The sequence below is a fragment of the Fringilla coelebs genome (genome assembly GCF_963513975.1).
Source record: "Fringilla coelebs genome assembly, chromosome: 9".
Taxonomy (NCBI): domain Eukaryota; kingdom Metazoa; phylum Chordata; class Aves; order Passeriformes; family Fringillidae; genus Fringilla; species Fringilla coelebs.
This window is the reverse complement of record NC_140067.1, coordinates 18,472,370-18,488,379: the sequence shown is the minus strand read 5'-3', so window position 1 is coordinate 18,488,379 and position 16,010 is coordinate 18,472,370. Positions and strand designations below refer to the sequence as shown.

The following is a 16,010-nucleotide window of genomic DNA, read 5'->3' as shown; positions in this document are numbered from 1 at the left end:
GGTAATAAATATAGAATTTGTCTACAGATGTCATCACCGGAGGGGGAATAATGGCCAGATTTTTCCATCCCCTAAAATATCCTAATGAAACATTTCATGGCATTTAAATGGGAAAAAATATGCCAAGCCAGGAACAAGTCTTACTTTTTAGTATTTCTTTGAATTGCATGGCAGTGGTTATCATAAGATGTTTGTGGTGTGAAAATATGTGGGTTCATTTTTCCTATTTTTTTTCCCCAAGATGATCATGTTGAAACTTGTGTTCCTCACTACATCTTAGGAATTATTAAGCACTTTAGGAGACAAGCTTTTGTTTACACTGATACAGATGGCTGGAATAAATTAGTGGACTCACTAAAGAACAGCTCATTTGTAGTTTTAAATGCATTTGGGCCCACATGGTGGCCATTTTGTTACTTATTCATCTATTTGTGCTTTACAGTTCCATGCCCAAAGGCTATGTCTGACTAATGGTCAGAGCTTCCTCCTAACAGAATTTATAATTATGTGTCTCTCACGCCTAAAGAGCATTGGTACTCCTGCACCGTGCCATACCCTGGGTGATCCTGTAGCTGCCCTCTCTGAAGAGTATTGAGCACTGAAGAGTAAATCCAGCTGCAAACAAGCAGATTAGAAAGGCAGTGCACGTCTTCACTATTGTGAATGTTTTAAGTTGAACATTTTCCCTAAACTGGTGAAGAAATGCACAAAGTTGTAATTACATACTGCAGTATCAGTGCTGCTATTTGGGAGAGGTAATCAGAGCAAGCTTCCCTAAATTAAGTCTTGAATTCAAGTCGTCCTGTATTGGATTAGGATGTGTGAGGACAAATGATGGCATAGTTACTCTATGGCTCTTGTGCACCTTTCAGAAACAGTACAGTAAAATCTCTCTCTTTCATACTTCAACTTTTTCATGTGTATACACTTGTTTCCTCCTTGACACCAGTACACTGAAGACATGCAACACAAATCTCATGTTGATGAATCTGGCACTGGAATCAGCAGCACTGCTTTCAGCTTTAACAGTGATTTACTTTGTCCCGTTAAAGTCACCACCACTGTTACTATGACTCCTAGTGTAAGGGAAAAATCAAAATAAATCTGAGAAACTGTTGTGAGCCTTCAGAAGCAGCTTGTATTCTTCATGGCATTTTCTTGCTAATCCCATTTCTTTTGGACTATGTGCATACTGGATATATCATCTTTACTTTGAATTTGGTTAAGCCAAACTAAGAGGGCAGAAGCAGCAAATAACTAAAATACAAATCTTTGCACTGTCATAAGTAGTAAGAAGGCAAAATAGCAACTTGGATTCGTGTCAGGCTTTCCCAAATCCCATGAACTTGACAGGTGAACTTGCTCATGTGTAATGAGCTATCTGGATAGCTAAATCAGGTATTCAGATGTTGGGAGATGATAGCTGCGAGACCCTAACCATCACTCTTCATCTTATGCAATGAGGGAGGAACCTGATCCTGGAATAAAAATAGTGTGAGATTAAAGAGTGCCCACTGAGTTCAAGGTACAACTACACAGCAAATTAAAGTTTAGAATGTCTGTCTCTCTAGTACTTGAACTGACGTGAAGCAGGGGCAGTTTTGATGAAAAAGTGGGGAGCTGCTTGTACCACATATCAGTACATGGAGACCTCTAGGCTCTCTAATACATCACTGCCAGAATTTGAATGCTGAACTTTCAGAGTTAACAGTTTACCCTTTAAACTTGGGGATTAACTACTGCAATGGCTGGAGGAGGAATACTTTGTTTTAGATTGCAGGTTGTGTTCCTGGAACCGTTTGAAATTGAAGGACATGGCTTTTCTCACTGTCTGCTGCCCTGCCCTCCTTCGCCCTCCCAGTGAGGCAACCATTCCCAGCACAAGGCTGTAGCTGTGAGTGCCTGGAGCTTTTCTGAGAAAGTTCACATGCAATTATTTCTTTGGCATGTGAGCAAATTTTACCTGAAGAGCACCAGGAACAAAAGGTTAATGGCAATTTTTCAAAAGCCTATAACTCAACCAAGCCTCAACAGCATTTCGTGTCAGAAGTGAAAGCTAAGTCTTTAGAATCCCTGCTCTGTTTCTGCTGCTTTAAAAATCTTGCTGGCAGGAGAAAAAAAATAAAATCAGAGTCTGAGCACTTAATGAAAAAGGCCAAACTATATCTGGGCTGTGTAACACCTCTTGCTAAAATCTCTTGTAACTTCTACTTTAGAGAAGATTAAATATTTGTATTTTGATGCATATTTTGCATGTCTCACTCTTTTTGTCCCTTTTTTTCCTCATACAAAGTTCAGCTGTAAACATGCTCAGTGCTGATAAAAGCACTATTTGCCACAGCTGAGAATCCAGGCTTCAGATGGGTGATCCACCCAAGGCCAGCTCTCCCAAACTGCTGGGGAAAGCTGGCGAACAGCAGCAGGCTGATACAGACTGGCTGACTGCCATGCTTTAAAGACAGTAAGTTGATTCTCAGCAGGAACATGGAAACAGAAATAAGAGGAGCTGAGAGTTAAAGAAGAATATGGTTAGGTCTGAGAATCTCTTTCTCTGACAGAGTAAGTTTTGCTTTATTTGCAGGAAAATTTCTATTTCCATGAAATCTAAATGGTTTATTGGTTTCACTGGTCAAAAACTCTGTGGGTGTCAGGTTCATTTGAGTTGCTAGATTACATGGGGGTAACCAAAAATTTACAACTTGCAGAAAAAGACAGAAGATGTAGATGTGTATAATGGAGAGTTCAGTGCCTGCTGCTAGTATCTTCTATGCAAATGCTCCTTTAGAACAAATGGAGGCAAACTCGAAGTGCTTGGTCACAAAGAAGTTTATTTTATATACACTGAAATATTCCTTGTGAAAATGACTTGCACCTAATGTACTTGCATAGTCAATATAGGGCTGTAGGTGAGGAGCAAACACAACTAGAAAACTCTCCAGCTAGCATCAGACCACTGAGCTGCTCAGCACTGTCAATATTAGTGAAATGAACCAAAGACTCTTGGATTTGTTAGAGATAAGTACTCGCAATGAAGGAGATCCTGCTTCTGATTCTCCTGCCAACACTTCAGCTGCTTTACATGGGTGATTGTAATCAGCAAGAATTGTTATGCAATAGTGCTGAAGCAGAGACTTGAGAAAATATAGCTCTCACTTGAGACACAAAAGACCACAACCATATTTCTTCACATCTTACAAAGGAAAAAAAAAAACCCTCCACTGGGCATCTCTAAAGTGCTCATTTACAGAGATGGGAAGAAATAAAATAATTGCAAGGTAAAGAAAAATTTCCATGCTATTCTATGAGAGGCATTATCTCTGGAGATGTAAAAGGAAAAGGCAAACCAATTCTCTACTGCACTCAAAGGGCCACCAGTGTCCAGAAGCTACTTACAGTTTTCCAGGCTTTTGTAAAGTAAATAGGAGTGGGAAACCCTTTTATTATATATATATATATTTAATGCTGTACTAAGGAAGAGATAATAAAAGTTAGCTGGATAAAATGAGTGCTGTAAAGGGAATTAAGAGCAGTTCCAGGGTATGCTTTAAGAAGGAGAAGAAGAACCTAGGAAGCTTCCTGGTATGCATATTGGAAAAAAAATATTAGTTTTAAACTCCTCTATCATTCTGAAATGGGGATAAATGGGTGCTCTTATTTTGAGCATAGACATGGCTCAATGAAAGTGCACTGTAGAAACAGATGTTACAGTGTTTGGTTGGCTGGTTGGTTCGGGTGTTGTTGCTTCCCGAAGTGGAGAATACTTGCTTTCTTTTTAGGCCTGTTGCAGTGGGAATGTTTGTTTCCGCGAGGCTGTAAATATTGTGTTTCTAGCGTTAAACAATTGCAATGTTCGGTAGGCTGTGACCTGGCCTTCGCGCACCACTCCCACCTGCTGGATGGATTCTGCGAGGGGAGTCTCCCGAGGGGGCGGGAAGGCTCGCTGTCCCTGCGGGGAGAAGGGCGAGGGTTCAGGGACAGCCCAGGCCGGTACTGCTGGGAAGGCGCAACTCTGGGAAGCGTCCACCGCTCTTTGCTGGGCAGCAGGGTCAGCCGTGGCGTGCAGGCTGCTCCCGTGGGATTGTCATGAGTGGATAAACACAGCCAAGGGACGTGCGGAGGGCGCAGCGGCGGGGCGCGGCCCCGGGCCGTTCCCGGCGGGGCGGCGTGTGGGGAGCCCCGAGCAGCGCCCGCCGCCCGGTGGCCGCTGCCGCGGGCCCGGGGAGCAGGCCCAGGAGCGCTGCCCTTCCCAGCGGGACACCTGCCCTGCCCGGCGGGGCGGCCCCGGCCCGGCGCGGGGGCGCCCGCCCACCTGGGCGTTGCTGCCCGGGCTGCCGGCTCCGCCTCTTCCCGCTCTCCGCTCCCTTCCACTCCGGGACTGCGGGGAGCCGGGGGAAGGCGGTGCGGACACCATGGCTCGTGTGCTGAGCCGGGACCCGGTGGACATTGAGGTACCCACTCGCCCTGCCGGGACGTGCGGCTGTCACTAGCGGGGAGGGGGCTGTGTCCGGCGGCGCCGGCTCCCGATAAACTTTGGCGGCGTTAGGAAGTGCCTCGCCGCTGCCTGCTGGCGGTGCCCGAAGCCTCGTCCCGCCGCCCCCTTCCGTGCCGTGCCGACCAGCCCCGGCACCGGCCCCTGGGGCTGTCCTGCCTCCCGGGCAGCCGCAGCCCTTGCGGGCAGTGGGTGCCGGGGCAGCGCCGGGCGCACCGCTCCAGCCGTGCCCGTGCCCCCGTCCTCGGCACGGTGAGCGCCCGGCCGAGGGGCGTGAGGGGGTGGTGCCCGGTGCCTCCCCTCTGCTCGCCGCCTCCTGTCACTCCCCGGCGAACTCGAGGGCAGGATGTGACCGAGCCCCGGTGAGGTCGGGCTCCCGGCTCTGGCAGGGTTCCTGAGGGGCGGGGCTGCTCGGGGGCCGTGACCCGATGAGCCCTGGACGGTCTCAAGGTGCATGGACGATGGCCTCGGGCTCAGCGTCCCGTAGCTGCCTGTGGGCCAGGGGAGCTGTGCGGAACCCAGCTCATCGCCGTCCTGCCGTGCTCACGGGCTGCACCCGGTCTCCTCGGACCAAAACAATTGCATGGAAGGCTGAGGAGGAGGGCCGGGGTAGTAGCCTTGCTGCAAGAGGAGTTCTCACCTGTGGCACTTCAGGTTTTTGCATGACAGTCCTTGCTGCAGGTCGTACTGTCTGCTGGAAGTAGGGTCTGGACGTGGCCTTGGGAAGGCGGAGCTGAGGTGGAGTGTGACCAAGGCTGGTGCCTTGGCACACGTGGTGAGCTCCCGCTGGTGTTAGACAGGTTGCAAGGCTGGACTTCAAGGTAGCATTTTCCCACCCTTCCCAGAACCTCACATTTGGCTGTAAACTTCAGCTCTTTGTGAAGAGTCTAGTAGAACAAAAGCAATAATAAACTTCCGGTTGATAGTCTTGTTCTAGCCTGACACAACCTTTTGTTGTGGTATACCTTGAAGTGTAAAATGTTAAGTTAAATTTGGGCTGTTACAGCTCATTGAGGCCCAGACATAATACACAAATACGTACAGCAAAAACTTGAACACATCTCTAGGGCAGTTGTGACTGAATTTTATCATTAGTTCTTGTTTTGAGTTTTTATGCCCAGTCCATTTCCTAGCTGACCTGCTGTTTAAACCATGACTAATGTCCAGAAATGATCTTACAGATACTCTGATAAAACTAAAGCATGGAATGGATAGGAAGAATGAACTGTCACAGAAGTCTTCCTGGGAATTAGGGAGGCACTGTGGTATAAAATCAGCACTGTCTGTCTTTTACCAGCTCAGTGTTTTCAGAGCAGCCAGTCTTGGAATTTTCGTTAAATGTTGAAGTTCATTTTTCTATGACAAAGGTTTGATTTTAGTTGTTTGGGGTTTTGAGTACTTTCCTTAAATTTTTAATGCAAAATGTTTATTGTATAGCATTGTTTTGCATTTCTAGATACTTATTACTCAGATTCAAAGAACAATGTTATGGTAAGATCCTGCATTGGTAATAGTATGCAGTACCACATGGTTTAGGAGATGGGTTGATGGATTTTTAAAAGGCTGGTGTTTGCTTTGTTCTGAGGTTTCAGATACAAACTTTGGTCAGTATCTTACTGTATATTTGTTTTCAGCAGTCATTTAAACTAGCAAGGAAATCAACGCAGTCTTCTTCTAACAAATGTACTGTCCTGTCCTTCCCCCATCTATTTGAATAAATTTAGTTGTTGTATGGTTTGTCTCACAGATGAATATATCAATAATTACTGATAATCTAATTATTGCAGCATTGTAGACCCGTTATGGTTTGGTTTTTTTTTTCCTCCCTCTGCATAGGACTTTGTTTTTTTGGGGGAGGAAGTACTGCATTTAAAAAAAAAGTGTTTTATCTTTGTCTTTTCCTCCCTCTGCATAGGACTTTGTTTTTTTGGGGGAGGAAGTACTGCATTTTAAAAAAATGTGTTTTATCTTTGTCTTTGAAGTAGGGACAGTGCCTGCTAGCTAATCCTATCATTGTAGATAAATATTTTCAGTAATTTGTTTGTTGAGTGGAGGAATCTATTAACATGAGCACTGGCAGCACAACTTGAATATTCTGGTCACTTTCTTGGCTACAGTATAAAAACTGAACCAATGTTTTAATGAAATTTATCTTAGTGGTTAGTATCTCAAATTCATATAATAAAATATTAAAAATTATCTTAGGTCCTGGTGCTACTTTGCAATGTATTTAAATAGTTAAGGCTGGATAAAAAGACATATCATTGGTTAAAGAAGAGCCAAGAATCTGTGCTAGAAGTAGCTAAAATCACTGATGATTCTCCAAATTATTTTACAAAAGAAAACTTCCAGGAGACTGTCCTTGAGGAATCTTGTCCCTCTTGCTTGGCTTAGCCAGCAGCATCAGCCTCTGGACCTAACTAAAGAACATGAATAAATTACATAGACAGTTGTTTTTTCTAAAATATGTTTTCCAAATTGTGGAAGACTAGGCTTGTTGTGATTTAATGCTTTTTGTTGTGATTTATATGCTTTTCTCCAATTTTATTTTTTTAACACTAAAACAAAAATAACACCCAAAATACCAAAACAAAACAGCAACTCTCTACTCAACTACCAGCAATTCCACAAACCCCAAACACTGCTTTTTTAAAAATAAAGTCAACTGTCAAAGTGTGCTTCTAATATTCCTTGGACACTGATACTCTAAGCAAAAGGAAAGAAAGCTTGTTTAAAAATAGCTCCATGGGAAAGTAGCTACCTTGGATTTATGGTATAAGGACTTGCCTTGGGTTTTTGTTTATTATCCCTCTAAATCTTTACAAGAACTTTGGAAATCTACACTGTGAGGGCAGCATTCCCTTTCTAACTTGTAATGTGAAACTGTGAAATGTACATTGGAGCTCCAGAGAGTGTTTACAGACTTCATGTAAACTTCCCAATTATACTCAGGGAAGGAAAGTCTGCCATTCTTTTGTCTTCCCTTTTGTTTTACTTGATTCCTGACTATCACTGCATGTAAACCATATATAATTACATCTATTGCAATCTTCAGGATTTTCTGAATTAAAGTTGTCAAATCAAGTATTTGGAAATTAATGAATTGCAAAATGAATAGAACAGAATCTTGAATGATGTAGTTTAGCATTGTTCTCTGCGCCCTGTTTTCCTGACTGCATTCCAGTGTTGCTCTGCAGTCTTTCCTCTTTACTAGGTGATGTTTGGGTAGTGGATACTTTCCAGCTCTTTGCCCCCCAGACTGCAATCCAGGGAGAAGAGGTCTCCCAGTTTTTTGGAAGGGGGTTCTTTGCAGCAGAGTGGGGACACTTGGCCACACTGTTGTCACAAACCTGAAACATTCACAGAAAATCTAAACCAGCCCCCCAACACAACTTAGTATGAAATAGCAGTGCTGTTCTTGCAGTAGGTAGGCAGTATGTTGGCACTTCACAGATCTATCCTTCCTTCTGTGTAGATTTAAAGGGGAATTGGGTGTTGATGAGTGGGTAATTCCCTGCTAGACCAGCAGCTGGGTACCTAGAATGCTGTCACAGCTGTTTCCATCCCAAGATTCATGCTTGACTTGTGAGAATAAAATGAAGAGTGCAGAGGGCTAGAGCCATGTTCTGAAATTGCAGTTGAGGAACTGTCTGAGAATTATCAGGGTAAATTTGTCACTTTCACTTAAAATGTAATGAACAATGTTCAATGAACAATGAACTATAACTGTGTTAAGCTTTCTCTTCCTTTAGCTTCAGAAAGTATAAATGGCTCTTAAATTGTGTATTTTTATATCAAAAGTTATATAATTCATCCACGTATTTCTTTGGTGTAGAGGAATGTTTCTTAATGGCCAGACTGTGCCCATTGAGTGCTGACCTTAGTGAGGACACAAGAGGCTACAGGAGTTCTTCAATGCTCAGTAGGCAGTGTGTTTGTTGATTTTGAGTTCCTTCAGCAGCAAGTTCTCCACTGCTGTCTGAAGGTCCTAATGAATGTGGTTATGGGCCGTTTGAGCTGCTCACTGATGGTACAGACAGCACATCTGCACTCAAGGCCTGCAGCTGGCTCCAGAGTCAGCCAGGGGCACAGAGTCCCTTGTGCCGTGTTTCCTGCTGCATGGAAAGGTCACTTGGGAAGTGCTCCTAAGACTTGAGAAAGCATTCTTGTACAGCCTGCAAATTCCATAGTGTTTTAAGTAGCAGGTTTGATAGTGGTGGCAGTTCTTCATTCCCTGGGATATGCTTAGTAGCTGTTACCAAGCATGGGCTAGGACAGCAGGGTAGGCAAGTTTTTCTCCCAACACAAATGGACAAGAACAGTGGAAAAACTGCAAGTAGAAAGGTATGTCTGGGAGCTAGGCTTCGTGTGCTCACAGTGGGAAGCAGGGCAAGGGTTGAAAAATAAAGAGTATTGTAAAAACCAGGAAACCTCCAGCAAGATAGCAGGGAATTCTACTAGTCAGCATGGCTCCCAAAAGTTGTTAGGCAAAGGTTATGTGAATAAATAACTGAAGCTAGCTTTCCTTGATCTAGGCTAAACTTTTATTTTAAAAGCTTCAGTTATTACAGTGTCTCTTTCTGTTGTGAATACCAGTTAGTTTTTTTGAAGTTCCATAATGAAGCTTTAATATGTAGAAAGTTTTTATGCTACTGCTTTATAGCTTGTTGTGATGATCAGATGACTGTTCCAGATTGATGGCTGTGTCTTCTAGGGTCATTTGACAAGCAGTCAGTGAGAAAACAAAACTAACTGTTTTGCTGTTTTTGCTTAATGAATTTCTTGAGCCTTTTCATTGTTTTAGTTGTTTTATTGTAATAAACTCTTAGCTGAGTGGAACAGCAATTATAGCATGATTGCTTAGACCTTGTGGAAGATTATAGGCCACAATTATAATGTCTGTCTTAGAGAATTGAACAATGATTTACTCATCAGGTTAGAATTTGATCTGGCAAGTAGGAAGGAAAGTCTTCTGTGTGAAACATTTTTTCCTTTCACGTTTTATATGCAAATCCTGTTGATGCTCAAGGAATTATGCATGGTCTTGCTTCTACAGTCGATAGTCTGCCAGATTGTAGCAGTCAAGCCCTCCAAATAACTATGTCGGGAAAAAAAATTGTGCTTTTCAAAACTTGTGCTTTTCATTTTTCTTCAACCTTTGTGTTTTAATGTCACTTACTAATTAAACTCCCATTTTCCCCCCATCCTTTTAATTTTTACTCTTTTGTGAGGTTTTTCATGTAAGAACTGATATTCTCACCCTTCTCATGGCTGAGACTTATGAGTAATCTGCAGTTAGCAACTCTGAAAACAAGAATGAACTGGAATTAATTTTTAGTTACAGAAATGAATTTTGTGATGATTTTATGTTGTAGACCAAACTGGAATTTTATCCTTTCCTCTGCTTAGTGTCTCATCTTCTAAAAAAGTATAACTACATGCTGATATAGAAAGCTGATATCCATGAGGCAAGATTTTGCCAATCAGCTGTGACAAAAGTGCAGCCCTGCAGGACAGGCATTTGAGATGCATTTGAAAGAGTGTAGTTGTAGCAGCAGGGCAGGACTTGCCCGGTTTTCAGTGCAACCCCGAGGGGTGTGGCTGTGTCTGATGGGCTGGCATTTGTTTGGACCCAAGATTGCTCGGCCATCTCCATCCTACTTGCCAGTGTATGTGTGTGGTGTAGTTTGTGCTACCCAAAGACACAAGCTGCTGCTTTTCAAATTAACACTGAAAAATTCTACTGTCCGTCCTATCCTATACCATTTTGCCAGTGTCAGTAAAATGACCCAGGGAACACAGAAGTAACTGGCGCTGGGTTGGGAACACACTTCTAGTTAAAATATTGAGAAAAGCTGTAATTTCTGGTGGCTGCAGACAAGCTGGATTGAATGTGTCCTGTTTGTTCTGGCTATGCTAACCCTTTGACAGCACGGAGTTCAAATCAAAAACTGCTTTCTCTCCCTCCCTGGTTGCCTGGCAACCTCCCTCCTCTTATTAGCATATGATTTCTATTCCTTTTTTTATTTCATCAGTACAGTGTTACACACTCTGCTCCCTGCCCTGTGCTGCTGCCTTTGAGAAGAGCAGGATTTGTGCCTTTATATGAGACTTCGGCAAGTATGTGATTTGGCAAAGAAATCAAACATTTGGGATTAGGAACCTTTGGCCATAAATGCCTTATCAGAAGCTCAGAGGGTGGTGTTTGTGTGGGCATGTTTTTCAAAGTCTTTTCATTTTCATTTGCTGTCATTTTTATACTAAGGGCAGAGTTCTTGCAAATCAGCACAGCATAAATCTCTGGCATCTCTACATGTGCAGAGCATCAGTTTGTGAAACCTGCCAACAGAGATTGGCTACACAGATCTTGGGGGGCATTTTGTCCTCTTGGTCTTTATGCTGTTCTGTAATGCAATACGCAATGCCATAATTCAAAATATGAATTTTAAAAAAATCCTGGTCAAATTGTGATTGGGGAAGAAAGCAGCTAAAAAGTAAGTGGGAGAATTGAACTAAATTCTCCAGTTTTCTTCTCATAATAATGCTTTTTTGAAATGAGAACATTTTGCCTTTCAGTTGGCCTGGTGTATTCTTTTATGAAATAACAGGTGATTCAGACTGGGTCTATAGTTTAAACTTTAAATTGCTTTTTTTCTGTTCATAGGTTCTTACAACTATAATAAATACTCCAATTTTTTTTTGCTATTGCATAGGGCAAAGAATGTAAGATTCAGGTAGGAGTAGAAAAAACCACCAGTAACAGCAGAAATTAGAAGACACAGTGAGGAGGAAATGACAAAGCATGTAAGTTTGAGGAGTGTTTATATCAAGATATGTAAAGGAGTTTTTTCTTAATATTATCCAAATCATAAATCACAAATGAAATAATCTACTTTTTCAATATCCTTGTTCTGAAGGAGGGTCAGATCTCTCAGGAAGTATTTAAGGGGGTTGCTAGGGCATGTAGGAAAAACATTAGGGAGGCCAAAGCTCAGTTCAAACTTAATTTTACAACTTTTGTAAAGGATAATAAAAAAATATTTTTACAGATATATTAATGGCAAAAGGAAGGGTGAGACCAACCTTTGTTCTCTACTGGATGTGGGAGGGAACTTAGTAATTGCAGCTAAGAAGGCACCGGAAGTGCTTAACACCTTCTTTGCCTCAGCCTTTAGTGGGAAGACGGCTTGTCCTCAAAACAACTGTCCTCCTGGGCTGGTAGATGGTGTCAGGGAGCAGAATGGTCCCTCTGTTGTCCAGGAGGAGGCAGTCAAAGAACTGTGAGCCACTTGGATGTTCATAAATCTATGGGACCAGATGGGATCCATCCCAAGGTGATGAGTGAGCTGGCAGGTGAGCTTGCAAAGCCAGTCTCCATCATTTACCAGCAGTCCTGGCTCCCTGGGGAGGTTCCAGATGACTGGAAGGTGGCCATTTTGACATTCATTCACAAAAAGGGTGGGAAGGAGGATCCTGGTAATTATAGGCCAGTCAGCCTGACCTCAGTATCCAGTAAGGTAATGGAACAGTTTATATTGAGTGTCATTACACAGCACTTACAGGATGGCCAGGGTATCAGACCCAGCATAGGTTCAGGAAAGGTAGGTTGTGGTTGACCAACGTGATCTCCTTTTATGGCCAGGTGACCTCCCTGGTGGATGTGGGAGAGGCTGTGGATGTTGTCTGTTTGGACTTCAGCAAGGCCTTTGACACTGTCTCCCACAGCGCACTCCTGGAAAGGCTGGCAGCCCATGGCTTGGACAGGAGCACTCTGTGCTGGATTCAGAACTGGCTGGATGGCCGGGCCCAGAGAGTGGTGGTGAACGGTGCTGCATCCAGCTGGCGGCCAGGCACCAGTGGTGTTCCTCAGGGGTCTGTGGTGGGGCCAGTTCTGTTCAATGTCTTTACTGATTACGTGGATGAGAGGATTTAGTCTTTCATTAGTAAATTTGTGGATGACGCTAAGCTGGCAGCATGTGTTGAGCATGTGGGAAATATAGGTTGGATATTAGGAAAAAGTTTTTTACAAAAGGATGATAAAGTACTGGAATGGTCTGCCCAGGGAGGTGTTGGAGCCGCCATCCCTGGATGTGTTTAAAAAAAAATTGGATGTGGCACTCGATGCCATGGTTTAGTTGAGGTGTTAGGGCATGGGACTCAATGATCTTGAAGGTCTCTTCCAACCTAGTGATTCTGTGATTCTTATGCTATGGTCTGAGTTTGGCAATTTCACTTATTTCCTCTGTCAAAATACTTAGACCTTCCTGTGAAACATCTGGGTTCTTACTGTAGTCATATATGCCTTCTTAAACCAGTGCAGAATTTTAAGTGGTTTTAGATCTTGCAGAGACATTCGAATTAAGAGTAAGTCCACCTATAAGAGTATTTTGTTTTTAATAATGCTTCCAGTATTTAAAGATATCGTTTCAGAAAGCATTCTTAGCTTGATAAATATTAATGTATGTGATGTTGGTATTTAATTTGTAGATTTAAAGTGATAAACACAATGAAGTCCTTGAAATGCCAAACCCTTCATCTCTGCTCAAGCCAAGGTTCAATTTTATTTTCAGTATGACATTTGCTGCCTGAAGTGTTACAAGTGACTTGACCTTAAAATTACGTTTATTTTAGTTCATTGAAATGGTTGGCCTTTCCAGTTCAACTTGACACCAACAGTGCAAATGGGAGAAGGCAGACATGCTTTCCTGTGACTCTATTTGAAAGCAAATTAAAAAGGTATCTAGGTGATGAATCTAAATATTTCCATTTAGATGGGATGCTAGTCATCAGTTAAAGGCAATCATGGTGCATTCTGACATTTTAATTTCAGGTTCAAAAACAATTATATATGTAATTAAGGAGCAAAGTGTCCAGGCAGCCAACCTGTCTGATTTATGCTTCTTGTTGATGCGTGTGTTTTTTTTTATGGAGGTACCTGTGCACACCACTTTGAGACTGTAGAAGGTGGAAAAATTGAAGGTTTGATTTTAGTTAATGTGTTCTTCCTAAGGGCACTCTTCTTTCAAGTATTGGTCACACATTCAATGTCATTAGGTTTGTATTTATCATGGAGGTTGGACTCCGTGCCATTTGCAAAGAGGTTGTTGTGATACCTAGTTTATTTATTAGTATATTGCTGCATGTTTGCCTTGCTTTTTGGCGTGATTTTGTTAACTGTGCTCTGAGAGGCCTTCTTTAAATTGGAACATCCATTGGAATGAACTTTCCTGGCTGGGCTTTTCTCAGTCAACAAAATATTTGGCCAATATGGAGAGAATGAGGCAGGCTGCTGTGCAGGAGATGCATATCTCCTGAGGCAGGGATGTTTTCTTGCGCTGTGCACTCTGTACAGGGCTGTCTGCCCAGCCTTGAGAGAGGTCTTCGTGCTGCCCAATTGCATCTCTGTCAGTCAATTAAGGAATGAGAATATTGTGCTCAGAAGGGAGCCCTTTGCACTCTTGTGATGAAAGCACAGAAGGCAGGACGAGCTTCTGAGAGAGGAAAAGAGTGCTTATAAATACGTGAAGGGATCTACGGAGAAGGAGAAATAAAATATACACTGAAAGCAGGCTATTGCTGAGTTTAATTATCACAGCATTTTCCTGTCTGCCGTTGCACTGTTAGCATCTATACTAGCATCTTGCTCATTATAAAATGCTTGGGTTTTCACTGATTGTGAAGGGCATTCTATGAAACCCAACTCTATTCTGCTCTTAACAATATGCTGACTACCCTTCCATCCAGGCATGTCTAGCATCCATGCAAAACTCCAGAATTCATTTGTGAAAGTAGGTGGAAGTGTTAGAATAAGTTATTAAAAATGTAGACCTATAATGGGAGCAAAGAAGATTGGAAGTATAAAGGGAGGTTTTACACCTGGAAGTTATTATAGTTATTTAGATTGAGCGAGAATAATAACCAATTGTTTTCTAAGATGTATGACACATTTATGAAAAAACCTTGAAGGATAAATGGATCTTTTTAGTATGCTACTTCCACAAAGGACTCTATGAATAAAATAATAGTGAGAGAACTCTCAGTGGATGCTGAATACTGCTAATTGATGAAATTATTACTTATTACACTGCAACTGAACTCTGCTTAGAAACACTATTTTCAGTATGATTTTTTGAAAATGACAGCTGAAATGTAAGAGGCTTTGTATTGAAAGTGAATAGTGATAATTTCTTGATATCTTTGAAATGAAAGATATTTCAATGACAGTTAAAACTGAAAAAAGTGTTTTTTCTTAAGTGCACAGATCATGGACTATGACTATGAAAATAAAATGAACTTTTCTGAAATCAATAAAGTAGACTTAATGTGGATTTATGAGGCATTTAAAAAATAACTTCAAGTATTCTATTTATAATAAAGCAGTCAATTATTTGTGTCAGCAGTTTTCATATTATGTCACATTTTTAGGTTAAAAATTGGGTTTGTTAGATAGAGTGTAGCAATCATATTAAGGAAAACTCTTAATTCTAAATTAAATCAGTATTGAAGAATGCTGCTGATTTACTGCTCAGGGCAAAAATGGGAACTAGAACCAGATTTTCCTTGGTTTTCTATTGATGAAATTAGAGCCTACTGTCCTTCTTGGTGTGTCTAGTCAGGTCGGTATACTAACTGTTTGGATTGTTATCAGTAATTTGTGTGAGCATCTGTGCTCAAAGGATCACGTGTAGTGTAACATTTTGGAATATGATATGTATGAATACGAGATCTAATTTTAGCCTTAACAAATCTGTTCATCAGTGCTAAGATGAACCTCTCTGTTAATTTCAACAGACTGCAGCATCAGAGGGACAAAGTCGGCTTGTGCAAATTTGTGCACATGCTTGTGTGTGGATATGTGTGTACGCTACAGGAACACAGGATGGGAGATTAAACGTGGTTCCCAGACTTACTCTGTTTCTGTTTTAAAATTGTGTTTGTTATTGCCCTTTTTTCAGTTCCAATTGAAAATGCAAAATTTGAAAGATTTTAGTAAGCATGAACATAGCTTTTCAAAACAGATGGAAGTGAGAAAGTGACAAAAGAGTTGGGAGGAAAAAAAGCAAAGAAGATAACCACAACAGAAGCTGTTCTAGAATGCTGGTGATGAAATGTAGAAATAAAATGAATACAGAACAGAGAAAAATGAAATATGATCTCTTCTCAAACTATCTATAGTCTAAGTGTCACTAATCAGCAGTAACCAATACTAAGATGAAGGGCCAGTACTCTTTTGTTAGGATACAGTATGATAAGAAAGAGATTCTGGAAGACTGTAGAATAAGAACCAGTTCTTCAGTAAAGCAGAATAGCTTGCATGCTGCTAAATCATGGCACTAGGTGAGGAGATAAGATGAAATGATTTAGGAACCCCAAGAAGTATTTAGCACAAAAGCAAAGTTAGATAATTTTTAACTCCTAGTATTATGTTCTTTATGCACTTAATGAATGAGCTCTTAGTGAAAAATACATAAGGAGTCTTGAGAGTTGGTCTGAAACTCTTTTAGTGCTGGAGCAGGATTCT

At 41.8% G+C, this 16,010-nt stretch overlaps 1 protein-coding gene across 3 annotated transcripts in view; it reads left to right on the top strand.

Moving 5' to 3' along the window:
- The first annotated feature begins 4,374 nt into the window (after positions 1-4,374).
- DPYD (dihydropyrimidine dehydrogenase) overlaps positions 4,375-16,010 on the top strand; it is a 335,424-nt gene continuing 323,788 nt past the window's right edge. For all 3 annotated transcript variants that reach the window (XM_084211421.1, XM_084211420.1, XM_084211422.1), the window contains exon 1: positions 4,375-4,448. In XM_084211421.1, the coding sequence (XP_084067547.1) occupies positions 4,410-4,448 (39 nt within the window). In that variant the 5' untranslated portion in view covers positions 4,375-4,409. The remainder of the gene's footprint in view (positions 4,449-16,010) is intronic.